General features: G+C 39.3%; 1 protein-coding gene across 9 annotated transcripts; it reads right to left on the bottom strand.

Annotated features, from left to right (window-relative positions):
- Positions 1 to 208: 208 nt before the first annotated feature.
- PRPF3 (pre-mRNA processing factor 3) lies at positions 209 to 19041 on the bottom strand. Of its 9 annotated transcripts, none has more exons than XM_042250076.2 (18): positions 18876 to 19041; positions 18122 to 18178; positions 17737 to 17828; positions 16552 to 16742; positions 15051 to 15181; positions 12946 to 13092; positions 11558 to 11641; positions 11116 to 11336; positions 10151 to 10457; positions 9315 to 9481; positions 8490 to 8569; positions 6522 to 6665; positions 5722 to 5821; positions 5436 to 5549; positions 4081 to 4199; positions 3730 to 3813; positions 2637 to 2698; positions 209 to 567 (listed from the first exon to the last, which is right to left on the bottom strand). In XM_042250076.2, exons 2-18 carry the CDS (start codon positions 18128 to 18130, stop codon positions 421 to 423), a joined length of 2199 nt encoding a protein of 732 aa, XP_042106010.1. In that variant the 5' UTR covers positions 18131 to 18178; positions 18876 to 19041; the 3' UTR covers positions 209 to 420. The 9 variants fall into 9 exon arrangements, with proteins under 9 accessions (XP_042106010.1, XP_012035880.1, XP_042106162.1 ...); XM_012180490.5 differs by having other exon boundaries at positions 18999 to 19041; XM_042250228.2 differs by lacking the exon at positions 17737 to 17828.
- Positions 19042 to 19476: the final 435 nt, after the last annotated feature.

Genomic DNA, 19476 nt, shown 5'->3' with positions numbered 1-19476 from the left:
ATGGTATTGATCACTTTTGCTCCAAGATGAGGTCAGAAGTTTCCATTATCCAATCATCCATCCATTCATTCATTCATTCATTTATATATACATAAATATCAATGACAAAATTTTCTTTTTCCATAGCAATTGCTAGAAGTCTGGAGGAAAGATCACCTGAAGACCCCAACTCTGATACCTATGAGTGTGTGAAAAATATCATACTGACTTTAAAAATAACTCTTTAATCATATTCACATAAGAGGAATAAAGGGCAGCACCAGGCTGACTAGGGAAGGGAGCAAGTTCTCCCTCTGTCCAGATGTCAGCCTGGCACCGTTCTGAGATCACACACACAAGTGGGGCTGGGTGTGGAAGTAGAATAAGGGAGAGGACTGAAGAGACAAAGGTAAGAGGGGAGAGAAGGGGCTTGCAGTAGTCTCAGTCGGTGGACTCCAACACAGATTCACTCAGCGCAAGGTCCCAGTAGTGCTCAGCCCCATGCTTTTTGAAATGCTCCCGAGCCATGTTCTCTGTAGGGCACTGTTTGAACTTCATCTCCCCAAAGCTCCGGTCTTTGGCTGTACCCTGGGAAAGAGACAAAACGTGTAATAGAGACACTGCAATTTCTAATTTAAATCAGATATAATAGTCCCTTATAAAACCTGGTAACACCGTGTAGCAATGTGTCTAGCTGAAAGTGATTTTATGGTAAAAACAATTCTAACCTCTACCCCCCTGGGTATCTGCCGAGTTCTCATGACTTTCTATGGGTTTGTTTTTTTAATTGAATGCAGGATTTCTGTGCTCTGGTGCCTGGATGGAAGAGTACGTCAGGAAGGACTACGGGAGATGGGATGAACTTGTTTCCTACCAGGCCTCTAGGACCTTTGAGGAGAAAGGAGTTAGAGGCTAAAAGGACTCTTTTCACAAGACTTAGTGAAATGTTCATATGAGCAGGAGGGTTTGGGGCCCAATGACAAAGAACAATACAGGGGCGAGGGGGAGAGAGGAATGGGCGTGAGGGGGGCTACTTGCAGACAACTACAACAGAAAGATACAGTACTTGGTGGAATCATGTTCTCACCAAAGGCTGCAATGTCAGTCACAAATGCAACCTCAAAAGGCTTTGCAGGGACCAGATTCCAAAAAGGAGGCAAGAGCAGAACCTGGCTTGTTTCTGAATCTGAGAGACAATTCCTGAGGACTCTCAGAGGTAAATGAAGAGAATTTTAAAGAGATGATGGGGCTGGAATATTAAATATGCAAGTGGGGACTTATGAGACGCAGAAACAGTTATAATGCTTATTATCACCTAATTAGTATGTATAAATTGGAGGAATCTGGGATAAGACAGGACACATGGAAAACAATCAGTAGCAATTACCTATAGAGTGGTCTTAAGGAATCAGGGAGCTGGAAGGGACTATTTCAGTCAGGCTCTGTGTGGTTAGAATGTATTCTAATGAGCATTCACTACTTTTGAATTAAAATACTACTTTTTTTGGCCACACTTCGGGGCATGCAGGATCTTAGTTCTCTAACCAGGGACTGAACCCATGGCCCCTGCAGAAGTGTGGAGTCTTAATCACTGGACCACCAGGGAATTCCCAAAGTACTACTTTTATAATAAAGAACTGGTTCCGAAACATGAGCACATTTTAAAACTAGAAGATACTCATGTATTCAACCTAAAAGAATAAAATGAAAAAATTAAATCAACACAAAGGTAGAAAATACTTACAATGCATAAAATGTATTTTGAAGTGGTAATATAAAGGATTACTGCAGTATATCAAGTTAAGAGTACAGTTACTGAGGAAAGAAACTTTTAATGCTTTCTGGAGAAATAGGATAATATTTTACACTCCACAAAGGGTGAATGAGCCCTTAGTTCACAACTTGGCCTGAACAAGCATATTCACTCATTTATTCATTCTTCAGAACTAATACTGGTTCACTAAGAAAATTTTAGGGATGAAAGGATTGTACAACCATAAGAATCCTCCATTTAAACAGTGATTTAGTCACACTTTACAAAGCATCATTACATAATAATTAGGTTTTCCACCAAAAAAAAAAACCAATAGCGAAGGAAAATAATATCCACATTTTATAGACAAAGCAACATTATTTCATATTAAGTGTTACTTCATTGCCCAGTTGCACAGCTAGTAAGTGGTACTGCCAACTTAGTCAACTTTATATTCTTTTTTTTTTTTGGCCATGCCATGCATGATCTTAGTTACCCAGCCAGGGATCAAACCCATACCTCCTGCATTGGGAGTGTAGCATCTTAACACTGGACCACCAGGGAAGTCCGCAACTTTATACTCTTAAGTCTAGTACTTCTCTCACTATATCCAAAGAAAAATCCTACAATTCATTTCCCTCTTTCCAAGTGTCATATCCATGACTGTGAAATAAATAAACGGAGAATTTGTATTCTTGCCACCAGTTTTCCATAGTTTTCCCCAGATGGCATAAACTATATACCCATCAGTTTAACTAGAATATAACCAGGAAGGACTTGCTGCCAAATACTTAACAATGAATTCCAAAAAGAAACACAAATTACTTAAGGGATTAGTTATTATTTATAAATAGTCAGGAATTAGCTAAAGTTTTGCCTCACTGTTCAACAGAGGATCACCTACCTCCCAGACTAGTACACATTTGTTGGTTTTCTTCACAGCTTCCTCATCAGATTCCTCATCATCTGGAAAAGACAATATAGCTAAATCTTGCTCTAGACTTATACTAGACACCAAGATTTAGGTTCCAAACAAATAGTATTCAAGCCTACCCAAATTCTTTTAAATATTACCACTTTTTCTCATGTATTGGGATCAACTATCTTGTTACTCTTTATTTCCCCCCAATTAGACTGATATCTCCTATCCAGCAGGGACATTAATTAATTCAACAAACATGGATTGAGTACCAACTCTGTGTCAAGAGCTGTGCCAAGTACTGGGAATAAGGAGATAAAAGAACAATAAAAACTTGTCCTAAGCACTTCAGATGCCAAAACAATAGAGTCCATTCTCAAGGAGTTTTTAGTCTAATGAAAAAGGGCAGATATATGGAATGAAAATATCTTAGAACACTTGCAAAACAAAATACAGGTCAATTATCGTAAAAAGTGTACTTTAAGTACAAAAATACAATGAGGAAGAACAAAAAGTATAAGGCCAAAGTTATGAAAAATAAGGTTCCCTGCACATGGTAAATGCTAACCCAGGTCTTCAAAGAACAGAAGAATAAATTATGATAGAAGAATGATGGCCAGGAGGATGTCAAACAAATATATACAAGATAAGCGTGGGGAAACGAAAAGTATATTTTTCTGAATGAAGCAGAACTTTTTTTGGCCTAAAAAATTTTTTTTGCCTTCAATCCTCTAAAAAGCTTTTTATCAAAAAACTATACAATATAGACAATGCACATATGAGCGTGCAGCTTGCTGAAAATTCACAAACTAAATGTACTCATGTAGCCAGTATCCAGATTCTGGGCTAACAGAGAAACCAGCCAGTAGAAAGGCCTTACAGGACAGGCAGGAGAATAACTAATATTCATACAGTAAATACTTCATGAATGTCTAGCATATTTAAAGTCCAAAAGGGTTTTTCTAAAATTCTTGAACATTATCTAGTATCTGCAAGAGTGTTAGAGAGAGGGAATAGATGAATGGACCAAGTACCATCCCACCCACCTCCCACTTAATCCCCTCTAACCCCCATTCACCATCTCCCTTTGTATTAGATGTCTGTTCATCCCACTTTATCCGATGCAGCATGAGACGCTTAAATTTCTTCTGGGCCTTGGGGCCTAGAAACAGAGAAGAAGAATTTTGCCAGAGTTGTGGAAGACAATGGGGTAGAAGGAACCTCTGAGCTCACTCAACGCTCAGACATTAATATGGTAGCTGAAGCAATCCCAGGAACCACATCTTAGGTTCTTCTACTTCAGTAAATAAAGAAACAGAGGCCCAAGATATTTGACACAGGTGTGACTCTAAGGTGCCATCTTTTCCTCCTTTCTCCCCACCAGGCTCGTCACTCCAAGGCCTAGTTGCCTCACGTGTTTCAGACTCACCCCCTTCCACTACTACCACGTTGACATCCTTGTGCAGTACCACCACCCCTGTCAGGTACAGCTGCCCCGCATTGGCCTCAATCTTGAACTTCTTGGCTGGGTTGCTCAAATTTCGAACTCTGGAGAAGGGAAAGTTTAGTTACGGGCTTCATTTTAGCATCAGTAGCTGACTGAATGGAATGGCAAATAAAGATGGGTCCAAAATAATTTTCTTTCTAAAAACAAAGGCATTTGGAGGAGGCAAATATACTAATGCTTGAAAGGTAGAATTGATGAATCTAGAAGTATTTCTAATGGCTTAAACTTCTTCAAAGTCTAGCACAGTACACTTTACAAAGTAGCAGGTAATTGAAATTTACTCTAAGAACGAAGGAGAGCTATTCTTGACAATATAAAGATCAACAAATTCTTTGCCCTCTAGATGCTTATAATGTAAAGTAGTCACAATGCTATGCATGCAAATTTCTGTAAGAATACACGAAAAACTGTTAGAGACAATTACCCATAGTGAGTGGTCCTGAGGACCAGAGAATAGGAAGGGGACTTTTTCAGTAAGTGTCCTTCTCTATTGCTAGAATGTTTTTTATCTTAGTAAGCATTCACTACTTTTATAATAATGTACCATTTCTATAATAAAGAACTAGTTACTAAACATGAGCACATCTAAATAAAAGACATATATATACTTGACATAAAAGAGTAAAATGAAAACATTAAATCAACACAAATGGTAGGAAATAGTTAGTTAAGTTGCTCAGTCGTGTCCGACTCTTTGCGACCCCATGGACTGTAGCCCACCAGGCTCCTCCGTCCATGGGATTCTCCAGGCAAGAATACTGGAGTGGGTTGCCATTTCCTTCTCCAGGGGATCTTCCCAACCCAGGGATCGAACCCAGGTCTCCTGTATTAGAAGCAGACGCTTTAACCTCTGAGCCACCAGGGAAAATAATTACAACACATAAAGTCCATTTTGGAGTGGAAAATAAAAGGATTACTGCAATACACTAGGATAAGGATACAGTCAACTGAGAAAAAAAACTTTTAATGTTTCCTAGAAAAAGAGTATTTTATGCTTCATAAAGAATGAATGAGCCTTAGTTCACATCTTGACCTGAACAAGCATATTCACATTCATTCTTCAGAACTAACATTAGCTCACTAAGACCTCAAAGACAGAAGAGTAAGTTTTTAACCCTCATCGCTGTAAAAGATCTACTAGCTCTTGATGTATACCAGGATCATTAAAGAGAGTAGAGTTGATGTTAGGTATGCTTTATACCAGTGATTCTGCCTTGAGCACTTGGAAAATGTTTTGGTATTTCTAAGGGAAAGGCTGGCCCAGTCTGGACACCTACCTATATACAGATATGTGTACCCCCTGTGAAATATCTTCTTTAAGCTTTTTAATTTTCTTGACCTTTCTCTGTTCTGCTGTAAGTTTTCGGGCAGCATTGGCCTCTTCATGCGCTCTGTCGTGACAGGAAGGACATCCACAAGTGAGAAAGGCATTGAAGATCAGAAGCAGGGCTGAGGGAAAGAGAGAGCAACGGAGAACTCTCCCCTCCCTCCAAATATGGATCCCCCAGAAGAGTTCGGGAAAGGTACTTGCCCTGGGTTTCCACCCAATCCCATGGCACTTACTTCTGTCTTTTTGCCATCTGAGCTCTGACATGGGCTTCTACCTTCGTGGGGTCTTGAACAGCTTCTGTTCCTAATACTCGCATCAGATTTGAAATTCTCACTGCAGTGAAGAGTTGAGAGAGATCAATCTCCTAAGTCACCACTCCAGCTAGGGTAATCTGGCAATCTCTTCCTACCAATTCATATTGTTCACCTATTTCAAATATGCTCAAAACTCACTTTCTCCAAATACTTCTACCTTGAAAGCCTAATTAATTCAGCATTTGCGGGAGGTCCATTAATCTCAATAACTGGTATACATATATTCACACTGCCTGAAAATTCGTGAAAGAAAACGAACTTAATTTTGTTGGCATTTTTCACGTTCACTGCAGCATTTAGTGAAAGATCCTATACATAACAGTGCTCACTCAAAATACTACTAACTGATACTGGAAACTATAGGAGTGAGGTTTTTTAAATTGCATTTTCATTTTTTAAACACTTAAGAATTATGTATACAACAACTCTGGGCAAATACTCCAACTACTATCTCCATAAACTTCAAGACTATTATTCTTCCAGGAAGGTAAGAATGTTATATGGTCAATATTACTTAAGAAAAAGGCTTAAATGACCTGTACAATAACTATGTTGACCTGATTTAATAAAGACAGACAGTTGAAAATTTGGGAAAGGACAAACCAATGAATGATTCTGAGAAACAAAAAGCATTCAAATAGAGAGAGATACTAAAGATCCTCTAGAATGACAGGAAGAAAAACTTGCCACCCTTTCTTCCCTGCCTCTAAGATCTGTACCTTTGGGCTCTGGAGGAGGCATCAGGCCCAGCCTGACTTTCTCTTGTAGCTCCTTCTGTGCTTCCCTCCTCGTTTGCCTTCGAAGTTTCTTCTGTTCCTTCTTGGTCAGATATACTCCCAGAGTAACTGGTGTGTCATTGTCAACTGTCAGGCAGAGAAATGAATATACCAAAGCAAGAAGCATATTACAGGGATATAAGTGAGTATCAATCACATTAAAAAGAACTTTACAGCAACACAGATGGACCTAAAGATTGTCAGACTGAGTGAAGTAAGTCAGACAGATAAAGACAAATATATAATGCTTTTATGTGGAACCTAAAAAAAGAGTACAAATGAACTTATCTTTTAATAAGACAGAAATAGTTACAGCCGCTGAAAACAAACTTAAGCCTACCAGGGACTGTGGGGAGAGGGATAAATTAGAGGACTGGGATTGACGTATACCCATTACTATATATAAAGTAACTAATAAGGATCTACTACATAGCATAGGGGACTCTACTCAATACTCTATAATGGCCTATATGAGAAAAGAATCTAAAACAGAGTGGGTTTATGTATAAATGATATACTGTGCTGTACACCTGAAACTAATACAACATTGTAAACCAATTATGTCCCAATAAAAAATTTTTTTAAAAAAGGACCTTTACCTTGTTTTTAGTTATTTTTAGGTCATCATAGTAGTATTACAGTTATGTTTTTATTAAGTATTCTTGGAACTTCCCTGGTAGTACAGTGCCTAGGACTCTGTGCTCCCAATTCAGGGGGCCTGGATTCAATCCCTGGTCAGGAAAACTAGATCTCACATGGTTCAACTAAGAGTTTGCATGCCGCAACTAAGACCTGGTGCAGCCAAACAAACAAATAAATACTAAAAAAAAAAAAGGAGTAAAAAGTATTCTTATCTTTCATGAGTCATGTTCTAACTTGTTTTTCTTTAAGCAACTGAACTCTTTAATAAACTGAAATGTGGTGGATATCGAAAAAATGATTAGAGCTGCTCTGACGGCTCTGTGTGAGGATTTGGGGTAGGCAGAGGGTATCCAGAACCCCATCTGGATCCTACCTACTAAACCTCAAGGTGTCTATGGAATCCAACTTGAAAACCACTGGCCAAGATGATGAAATTCTAATTTTAGAGTTACAGGGATTAATTAGGAAAAATCCTCTGGGCTCCCAAGTCAATTTATTAAAACAAACAAAACCCCCTACATTCTTCTAATGATTCACACTGAAGACAACTAAATAGATTCTGATTAAGTACAATTCAGTGGTTATTACCTTTTTATTATCTCAAAGTCTCAATCTATTTTTCTGAATTTATTAGAGATCCTGATAAGCAAATTTACTGAGTAAAAACTAACCTTCTCTGTTCATCTCAAATCTGATCAAAGTGTTAGCAACTTCTGTGATCACTTGAAAAAGGAATGTCAGTTAGTGTTATCTGTACATATGAGAAAATTCTGCATTGTAAGTGATTTATCCAGGGGTTTTAGGTACAACTAAAACCCATCTCCTCTGACTAAGCCAACAGACTTTTGCTACAAAACAGATAAACAGAAAGGCTGAGGACAAGGCAGACTGAAGATGGCAGGGGTTTAGTGGTGGTTTGCTAGACTAGAGTTGGGAGTCAGCACTACTGCAAAAGCCCAATGTGAAATACAGATATACATCAGTGAGGCCATCTCTAGTTTAGACCTCAATGTTCTGTAACAGCTTCACTGTCCAATACTGTAGCCACTAGCCACATGTACTATTTAAACTGAAATTAAAATTGAAAAAAAAATTTTAAAAATCAGTCCCTCAGCTATATTAGTGCAACTCAGTTTTCAAGTTCTCAGTAGTCATGTGTGAATAGTAGCTGTAGTACAGACAGCCCAGACAGAGATTACATCCATTATCACATAAATTCCTATGGGCTAATACTTCTCTAGAGCTTTGACCGAGTAATCTCTACATTACCTGGAGGGTTGAGCTGGGCTGGATGTTCAACAAGATTTGTGATTCCAAAATAATCTTCTCTCTTGGGATTTTCCTCTGTACTAAAATTGGAGGAAGAAGGGAAAACAGGATATGTGGGTAGAGACAATTCCAAGAGAGAGGCAATCTCAGAAACACAATGGAAAAATCCACTTGCCATAGTGTATTCTAGTAGTTAGTAAAAGTATTTGTATATCTATACATGTAATTAGATTACATATAATTTTCAAGATAAGAAAATGGTCCCACTAAGGTTGGATGCACTCTCTACACCAGTCATTCTCAACCTTTTCTACCCTAACACACTTAACAGATACCATATTCTGTCATTAGTAACAATAATTCTCTGGGACAGTGGTTGACAAAGGAGGCATAAGGAAAGGCTGAAGCACAGTCTCCTTAAGTCATGTATCAGAATAATGGAGCAGATATGATTAAAGCTCTCTGAATGCTTCTTATATACTTTATCATTCTCTCCCTCATCAACTAAGAATCCTTTCTCTATTCTAGGACTGGATCTTTAAAAAATTTAAGCATCTGTTATAAGTAGCAAAAGAAGGTAATTAAGAAAACAAATATGCTAAAAACACTAACAATGTATAACAAAGCAAGCAGAAAATATCTGTGTCCAATCCTCCTACACTGATTGACCCAAAAAACTAAAATCAACCCGTAGAACATGTTCTTTATGGAGCTTGTATATGGTTATCTATTTGGCTTAGATTTAAAATTTGTACTTAATGCATGAGTACCATCTTTCCCATTAAAACTCTAGCCTTATTAAAAGGTATTAATCAACAAACTCACAGGTCAAAGCCATTGGGAATGATGTAAGAGTCCCACCACTCAATTTCAGGGATGTCACCTTCCTTCAATTCCTTCTTAGGAGCAATGAGGGCCAGTCTAGTTGAAGTATGAATGCCTGTTTTTCGAGCAGCCTGTGAGATCTCTGCCTGCAGCTTCTCTAGTTGAGCCTAAAGACAAGGTAAGACAAGAAGATAAACTGGAATCACAGAAAATAGGGAAGCAGTAGAATCCCAAATCTTAAAACACTCCCTTGTTGAACTCTTTACATATAACACAACAAATTCAGATTTTCTGAAAGCTAAGAAAAAAGAGTTGTTCTGCTTTACTTTATTCATTACTTGGTTGATTTCCATATATTTGGCTCTCATCATCACCCCTCTATCCCAGTGCGTGCCTGCAGCAAATATGCAGAAATGGAATTCTATGGAAAACTTCTGAGAGGATGAAAACAAGAAGGTCAAAGTCATTGAATATATGGTCAATTAAACTATCCAGGAATGTGGACTGTCTGCAGCAAATGTTAATTGCAGGCTAGTTTTCCTCAGATGTCCTGAGGTTTCTGAACAGTTTCCCTCCACTGATTGTTGTATGTAGAGAATTTTCAAATTCAATTTCCTTTCTACCTAAGTAGAACGTAAGTAACTGAGAAACCAAATCACTAAAAATCAAGTATTCCAGGAATACAGTATTTTAAAAATTACTCATTGCTTTACTACTTATCTAATTGCCAAAAACATATAGAGAATTAAGTTGACAGTATTTCAGGATTATATACAGTTTCCTTTGTCACCTTCCTAACTTCTTCAAATTTCTAGATTTTATTCTAAGCCAGATACCTTTGTCCGTAATCGTTGGGCAATCTTTTCAAATTTGCCCTTGTCATGGAATTTAAAAGTGCGTCTCTGGCGCTGGGAAGGGGCAATAGAGACTCGTGGATCAAAAAAGGTATTAGATTCCATGTCTTCTGATGGCTTTTCTTTTAGCTGCTGCTTGAATTGTTCTCTCTTCACAGCCCGAATATTGGCCTTCAGAGTAGGCATTCTGTGTGTCAGCTCAATTTCCTTGCCTGTTGCATCTACAGTTCGACCTTGTTCATCAAGAATCAGTGGTGTAGGTTTAGTTTGATCTTTTAACTCCACCTTCCTGAAAAAAAGCCCAAAAGAGGAATAAATCCCATATAAAACAATAAGGCAGGCAAACAAACAGACAAAAAATAAAAACAAATCAAAACCCACAAAAGACAATTAGATTACAAAATTCTAAGGAATATGAACCCATCAATGAATAATAACATCTTGACTGAATATATGAAGCTGGACAGTTGAGTATGGAGTATAATCAGATGAAATGAACTTACAAATTACAATGGGAAGAAGTTAGAATCCTATCATTCTTTACTCCTGAATTCTTGAGTCAGGGAATGGCAAACCAATTGAGGTGCTAAAAATAAAGCCTATCACTTTTACCCAGTTGCAGAGAACGCTCAGATCTGGTCTCACTCAATGTGGTCTAATGGAAATAGCTCTTGAGTTAGGAACCAGGAGACCTGATCCTATTCCTAGCTCCAGTACTGGAGGAATAATCTTAATTTTAGTTTTACCATTCATAACAAGAAGCTAATTAAACTCTGCAACAAGGAAACCAAGAGAATAAATTCAATTGGTATTTACTGAACATATGTAAGAAATATGAAACTAAGAAATGATTTAAGTTCCTTGGAAGAAAAGGATCAGTAACACTCAAAGGTATTTATTGCTTCTCAAGCTTCAGAAAAAAAGAGTTCCATAAAATAGATACTCACGGGGGAGCAATGCCCATAGCATGGAGATTGGCCAGGCCCACCATGTTGGCATTGCCGATGAGACCTGGCTTCAGTGCCAGCTGGGCTTGGATGCGGGCTTGTAGTTCAGCTGCTTTCCTTGCCTTCTCAATGGCATCATTCATGAAAGTGGCGGCCTGAGAGGGCTGAATAGTGTTGCCAATTGGAAGTCGCTCTGGTTGGGAGGATGAAGGAGTCTTTGGCTGTGAGAGAGAAAAAGAAATCAGAATCAGAAAAAATTAACATAGGCAAACAGATCTCTCTCTTTTACACACACACAAACACACACACACGGAGCGGTGGACTGTGGTAAATTGAGGGTGGAACATGCAGTCATTTTCTGGACTCTCATTTGAGTGGGTGGCAAGAAATTTTGTGTTTAACAGTCTTCTTTTCAGAGAAACCTGAAAAGAGGTTACAATACCTGAGGTGTAGGGGGGCTAATGAAGCTCAGTTGCTTTTTCCTTTCCTCAATTTGCCGTGTTGCTGCTTCCATCATCTGTTTGATCTGCTCTCAGTGGAGTAAAAAGTTGAAAAACAGTTAACATCTCTTCTTTATTTCTCCCATACAGGTTCCTAAACTCAAAGGGCTTTTAGATCTAGAGAAACCAGTATTTTTTTGATGATCCCATTATATTCTGCCTGTACCATAGGCTAGCAAATTTAGTAAAGATAAGCTTACACAGTTAATCACTGGAATTTTTCAACCTATCTTCCCAAGGCAGGACTGGCATGTTAAGTAGTAACACAGCTTGATGAGTAAGACTCTGGAGTCAGGGAAACCTGAGTTTGAATCTTAACTCTGCCATTTAATGCCTGTGTGACCTTGAACATGGTATTTAATTCTTAAATCTCCAAGTGTTTAAAAGGAGTAAAAACAGATCTTACAGGGCAACTGTGAACATTTAAATAATGCATGCAACACTAATAGAATCCATAACATTATTTTTAAAAAAAACAAAAAACACTATTGGTCCCTGAGTTCCTAGTTTGGGTAACCAGAGTCCACAATGTAGACTTGCTTCCTAGTCTCCATCAATTCCTTCCTCTGTCCTAAGGAAATTCAGAAAAATAAGCTTTGAGAACATGATCCAGTAACTCTTCTTGAATTTTCCAAAAGAGTCTGCTGTCAAGGTGCTTCACGGTTATTTTTTTAAATTTATTTTTAACAATTTCTTAAATAGTGACATATTTACATAGTTTAAAACGCAAAAAGTATATTCTGAAAATATTTACTATTTATATGGTATCAGAATTTTTAAACAATGCCCATTTTAAATACACAGATAATTTCTATGAAAAACAATACCAAGTCAATCTGAAATTATTTAAGTGGATTAAGCTTTCTGCATTATATTATTTGGAAATTCTTCTCTGCCATCATGCTGAGTTCTACTTATTTCAATAATTTTCTTAATGACACAGTGAGGTAGATATCTGAGCAAATGATGTATGTAACACACCTTCCTTGAAACATAATAGGTGCTCAAAATGCTATTTCAATAGCCTTCAACTGGGCTGTTGTTGTTGTTATTCAGTCACTAAGTCATGTCTGACTCTGCGACCCCATGGACTATAGCCGGACAGGATCCTCTGTCCATGAGATTACTCTGGCATGAAAACTAGACTGGGTTGCCATTTCCTTCTCCATTCAACTGGAATCTCTCCTGGTTAAACCAAGAAATGATGAAACATAAAGCAGAAAAGAAAGTTTTCCCAATGCTAACATTTAGTTTAAATTAAGGACACAGTAAATCCATCTCTTTCTTCTTCAGCTCTCAAAACCTCTGCTTCCAGTTCTTAACTACTAACCTGGAGCTTAGTCAGCATGCCAGGACTCTCTGAGGGAGGCCCAGGGATCACTTCTGGCTCCTCTTCTACCTCCTCAAAACGAGGTATCCGTCGCTTCTTTACTCCTGATGATTCCTTGGAGATCTCAGAGTCATCACCAAACACTTCCTAAGGGAACCCAAGGTGAAAGAAGAGTTGTATCCCTGCCCATGGGAGAAGGGAAGAACAATTCTAGTCCTTATCAGTATTCTGTGGCTTTTCCCAGAGTCTTCTATACCCTCCACCAAATGGACCATTCACCCATCTCAACTTCATTATTTTCCTACTCCAGTCAAACAAATTTCATCCCCATATTATTATAAATGTTCCCATCCCAAGGTCTTTGCAAATCTTACTGCCCACATTTGTAATTATCTCCCTCAACTTTTCCCCTAATCCAAACCCTGCCTAAAACTCACCTCCTCCAGGAAGTTTTCCTCATTAATAATCTCATCCCACTCTGATCATACTGTTGTTTCACATCCTTGTAGCACTTAAGAACTTGGTTCATACTAGGTAAAATTACATTGTTGATATTTGCTTGCCAAGTGTTAAGTCTTTCAATGTCACTATGTACTTTCTCCCAACTAGCATCTAAGCTCTTCCAGGATAGGGGTTTTCTCTCTTCTTCAATATTCCCCAATAACACTTTGTTCTCATCTAACAATGGGAACTCAAATATGTTGACTAATTTGCAGGATGAACTTAACAGGACCAAGAGTGGCCAACTGGAAGGGACAATGGGAAAAAGCAAATGTACACACCGGTGGTAGGCTTTGGGTGACATCCCCTCTTCACTAGGAGGGCTCGTGTTTTGCAAGGACATATCCTCGGCCAGGGGCGAGCGCTTCCTGGAACTCCTACAGTTCAAGAAAAAGGACTCTCCCATAATATATTGTGTGGGATGGGGACTGAATGGACCAAAATGGGACCCAACTCCCAAGGCTACCTAGATTTCCTTCAATAAACCATTTTTATTAATCCCACCCAATGTAGTCACTTTATTTGTAGCAGGCCCTCAGCACTTATACAGTAGCATGTCCTACCAAAAACATAATCTTCACTCTACAGATCTGTGAATTTCTCCTTAAGTGTAACAAAATTCAACTAAGTCTGAAACTTTATAGTCAACCTTAAAATTTCCATGAAAACTGCTACTTGGATTTTATAATTTTGTGACTGTATTTTGTTCAGCCCTCCCATCCCTAAACCCTTGAACTGTAAATTCCTTTAAGGCAAGGACTATCTTTCATTCTTCTGATCACCCTGCAAAACCCTAAACACAAACAGCACACAAATCTCTATTTCCCTTGGTTCCACAGCTGGGTCAGGGACCAAACAGACACAGCTTATTCACTCTTGTGCCTCAGGAAAAGCAAAAGGATAGCCAAGGAATCAAAAGCACTTTGAAGGTCTGATGGAAGTCACAGAAAAGATTTTAAGAGACAGACAAAGAAAAGAGATAGATCAGCTACTTGACACTGTTAATACTGAAAGAGACCATGACCAATCAGTAGCTACCAGATAAAAAGTGAAGAAAGTAAGGGAGTAATGATGGTCCCTTTAAGTATTCCATTCATGGAGCCAGGTGACCGGCAATATGCTATACAGCAGAGTAGGCTCTCAGGACATACGGTAAAAAGTGAGTTCTTAAGTATCCCGTCTGTAAGTCATTGCAGAGAAATATCTGAAAAGCAGGAACAATGAGGTCTATAGCTCAGGGAGCAGTGAAGTCACATTCTGAAGCAATCTATTAGGCCTCAAATAAATCAAAGCATAAAATCTTAAAGTAATCAATTTATTTATTTTTTAAAAAAGGAGATTTAGGGAAACATAAGAACCAAAACTCCTAACCGTATATGAAAAAGGACAAAGCAACCGTTTTCTTGGAACATTTTAACCCATGAACTTAGGCAGTTCATCACCATAAGATGGTGATAATACAATGTCACCCCTTCTACTTCTATATCTAAGTACCTCTCTTAAATATCAGGTATTCTAATAATGGATATTAAAGTGTGAGCCAGGTAAGCTCAGCAATTTTGTTACCATTCACAATACTCATCAGATAGTTAACCATAACCTACCTTTAGCTCTCGTTTCCTGCTCCGGTCACTGCTGGACTTGGAATGCCTAGAGCTTCGGCCTTCCTCCACAGCTTCAAACAGTTTGTCCACAAATCGGAGAGTAGAATCATCAAGAAAAGGTTTCAGATGGTCTGACAAGAAAAAAAGAGGTGGCAAGGTTGAAAAGGTATTTCGTCCAGATACCAACACTGGAATTTTATGCCTAGGAGGGAGGGAAATGCTTTCTTAAGTTTTTTGTAGGATTCTCATAAATTCTCTTACACTGAATGATTTTGCCCCATGAGGTAAAAATACAGTTTTAATTTTTTGGAGTCGGAAGTAGCAGAGCCAGAGCAACCTGTTTAGGCTGAGCGTCAAAGTTTAGGATGAATAACCACTATAACTTTTCCTAAACTGCAAGCTGGAAGAGACTACCATTAACAAAATCTATCTCCTTCAACTTTTTAAATGTATTTTATAGAGACGTCTATACGTTTAGATGTTGACTTGAATATACCCATCTGACCTTAGCATATTTCCTAAGTAAATATGATTTAGGTAACTCGGTGCAGCGGTCAAAGGAAATAAGTCTGAGACTCAAAATATGTCACAAATAGTATTTAAAAAAAAGAAAAATAAAAATTAATTATTTAGGCTATTTCCATTATAATGGAGAGTGAAAAAGCCACCTTAAAACTAAATATTAAAAAAACTAATAAGAGGATGGCATCTGGCCGCATCATTTCACAGCAAATAGAAGGGGAAAAGGTGGAAGCAGTGACAGATTTCCTCTTCCTGGGCTCTAAAATCACTGCAGATGGTGACTGCAGCCATGAAATTAAAAGACATTTGCTTCTTGGCAGGAAAGCTATGGCAAATCTAGACAGTGTGTTAAAAAGCAAAGACATCACTTTGCTGACAAAGGTCCATACAGTCAAGGCTATGGTCTTTCCAGTAGTCATGTATGGTTGTTGAGAGCTGGACCATAAAGAAGGCAGACAGTTGAAGAACTAATGGTTTTCAACCCTGGTGCTGGAGAAGATTCTTGAAAGTCCCTTGGCCAGCAAGGAAATCAAACTAGTCAATCTTAAAGGAAATCAATCCTGAGTATTTTATTTAGGATTCATGCTAAAGCTGAAGCTCCAATACCCTGGCCACCTGATGCAAACAGCCAACTCACTGGAAAAGACCCTGGTGCTGGGAAAGATTGAAGGCAGAAGGAGAAGATGCCAACAGAGGATGAGATGGTTGGATGGCATCACCAATACAATGGACATCAACTTGGGTAAACTCCAGGAGATGGTGAGGGACAGGGAAGCCTGGTGTGCTATAGTCCATGCGGTTATGAAGAGTCGGACACAACTTGGAGACTGAACAACAACAATTATAATGCAAGAGAAAATAAAATGTGGCCTGACCTTTTTTCAGATGCTCCTAACATAGAGAATTTTGGGGAAGTTCAAGGCAGCATTTGCAGTCATCTAACATGTTAGCCCAAAAGAGTCAGGAAGCGCCCACGTACCGGCTGCTTTCTTCTTGTCCATGCCCTTCCCCACACAGTTCAGGGCCGCCGTGACCACTGTGGGCTCTGAGAAGCCCAGCACCCTCTTCACTGTCTTCTCTATCCATGGTTTCAGTTCATCCAGCTCCCTCTTGGACAGCGCCATTGTTTGGGAAAAGGAGGATAGCTCAAAACAGGATTCAATACTGCACCTAAAAAGAAATCAGTAGTTAGAAGACAGGAAAAGACTAAAAGGACCCCAGGCAATGATTAATATATCAGGAATGCTTTCCCCACTGCTATTCTCAATCCTGGGCAAGTTCCTCTAACTTCATTTCAAGCCAAATACTCTCAACTTATACTTCAAAACAGAAAGAACTACATTCTGTTTTTTAACCCTAACTCAGTAATATCATCAGCTAATCAATGAAATCTGTGGAATAAACAAACAACCCTTGGGAAGAACCTAGTCTGAGAAATGAGTTCCAGCTTCTTTTCTGATTATCATATTCAACAAGGACTGTCAAACATATAACATGAAAACAAGACTGAAAAAGCCCACTCACAGGCCAACGTTTCTATTCTTCCTACTTCCAGGCAGGCATTCCTTAACCCAGGGCTTCTTTTAAGGGACACAAATAAGAGATGGCTTATCTGGGTTACATCTTACATTAAAGCTCCTAATCCTCAAGACTGTTCTGTCACATTTCTCTGTATTCATTGTGATCCCAGTGGGAATTCTGTACCCAGATCCTTTTCTTTTGTTCTACAGGGTCTCCGTCATAAATAATCCCTCAGTTCAGAAAAGGTTACCCTCATGCACTGTGGTGACCTGAATGGGAAGGAAGTCCAAAAGGGAGGGGATATATGTATATGTATGGCTGATTCATTCTGCTGTACAGTAGGAACTAACACAACACTGTAAAGCAACTATACTCCAATAAAAATTAATTTAAAAAAAGATTACCCTCATTTTGGATGTACTCTTTTCACCTTTATTCGTCTACTTTTTAGCTTAATAGAGTAACCATCATACAAGACTCTACAACAATCTGTTATTTAATGCAAATTGGTACAATTCTTAAACTTTATTCATGTTTACAGTCTTATCTCCTACTGAAATCTCAAAACTCTACATGAGCAGAAAGAAAATTTTATTTCTATAATTTTCTCCATATTGTCTAAAAGACAATAAATTAGACTGACCTCAATTCCAAGTTAACCTCCTCCCAGAAGTGCCACACATCAGGGTTCGATCTGGGTGTCAATTTTTCAAGATGTTTTAAGACATCTTTTCCCTAAAAGGTACAGCTTGATTAACTTCTAATTGTTGGCAGGTTTATCCTCCAGAAGACCTATTGCTAAATACTGTATGTAATTTTGGTATAACCATATGAAACTAGTAGCTTAAAGTCATGAAACTAGGGGTGTAGTATTTTGTGCCTCAGTGACATGTAATATGAATAAATCTGCAGTGGCTCTATTTACCCATCAGGAGATAGCAGGATAGCCTATCAATCTCAACATGTTAACTGTGCATTGCTCAAAAGAAGCACATTCAGACACCATAGAGTGAAGAGCTCACACGCACCTCTAACATTTACCAGCCTTCTGACAAGTAATTCCTCTGAGCCTCAGTTCACTCATCCTACAAAATGAGGACAACTGTCATTCTTATAAGGCACTTAATTCATTCAATAGATATTTACTGCAAACCTAGTAAGTTTCAGGCAGCCTACTGAGTGCTGAGGATACACACAACGGTGAACAAGACAGGAATTCTTGCCTTAACAGAACTTATGTTCCACTGGAACTGAATCATAGGCTAGAAAGGGTAAACAATTTGAAAATCCAGAGTTACAAATGGGGCATCACTCTATTAGATGAAAGGTGTGCCCAAGCACTATACTAACAAATGTACATAACTTCAACCCATTTCTCCATAAGATAACGTGCAAACTAAACAGCCAATAGGCAAAATAAAAGTTCCAAACAGTAATGAGCTTTGTCACTAATCAATTGTTCAACAGTAACTGCGTGGGGTAGGGGTGGGGTGTGGTTCTGGTGTGGAAGGAGAGGAAGGCAGAATGATCTTTGAATGAGCAGGGAACAGAATTTAATCTTCTGAAGGATTTCCTTTCTCTGTGTTCTTTGCTACAAGTCGAATTTCATCCCTGAAACTCCCATTCGTTTCTTTTTTGCTCTTTCCGTCTCTCTAACCAGCCCCCTACTCACCTGTTCTACCCCAACTCCTCATCTCAGGGCTAGTCCCCTCAGCTCGTCCCTTTCCCGCCCCCGCCCTTTCCCTCTCAACAACCTCATTCCAACCCGTTCTCCCACAGAACCTTGTTCTTTTCTCAGCTTCCTTTCCGCTGAACCTTCCCGTCTCTGTCCTTCTCTCGAACTGAACCCTACCCCAATCACTAGGACAACAGGACACCCTCTCCGGGCCCCGGGCCACTACTCACCTCACAAACTTCAGCCCCTGAGACGGAGCCCGAACGTTACACCGGAACCGGAAACCCTCTGGCCGCCCTCTGGCCTGCCGTCTCTACCGCCAAGGCCGCCGCCACGCCGCGGTCCCACAACGCGTGACGAGGGAGGGTGGGGCCGCCGGTTCGCGCAGCCGTAGTGGCTACTTTCCCCCCAAAGAGGGAGCGCATGCGTAGCGGAGCCCTAAAGTTTAACATTTGCTAGTTCCTCGCCTCATTGGTTTCCCCAGGTAAAGGTGTGCAAACGTTAGTGTTACCTGAAGCATAAATTGGGCTGCCTGTAGTATTCCTTCCAGGCTTCCCTGGTAGCTCAGACGGTAAAGCGTCTGCCTGCAATGCAGGAGACCTGGGTTTGATCCCTGGATGGGGAACATCCCCTGGAGAAGGAAATGACAACCCACTCCAATACTCTTGCCTGGAAAATTCCATGGATGGAAGAGCCTGATAGGCTGCA

This window comes from Ovis aries, chromosome 1, assembly GCF_016772045.2.
Source record: "Ovis aries strain OAR_USU_Benz2616 breed Rambouillet chromosome 1, ARS-UI_Ramb_v3.0, whole genome shotgun sequence".
Taxonomy (NCBI): domain Eukaryota; kingdom Metazoa; phylum Chordata; class Mammalia; order Artiodactyla; family Bovidae; genus Ovis; species Ovis aries.
This window is presented reverse-complemented; position numbering and strand designations above follow the sequence as displayed.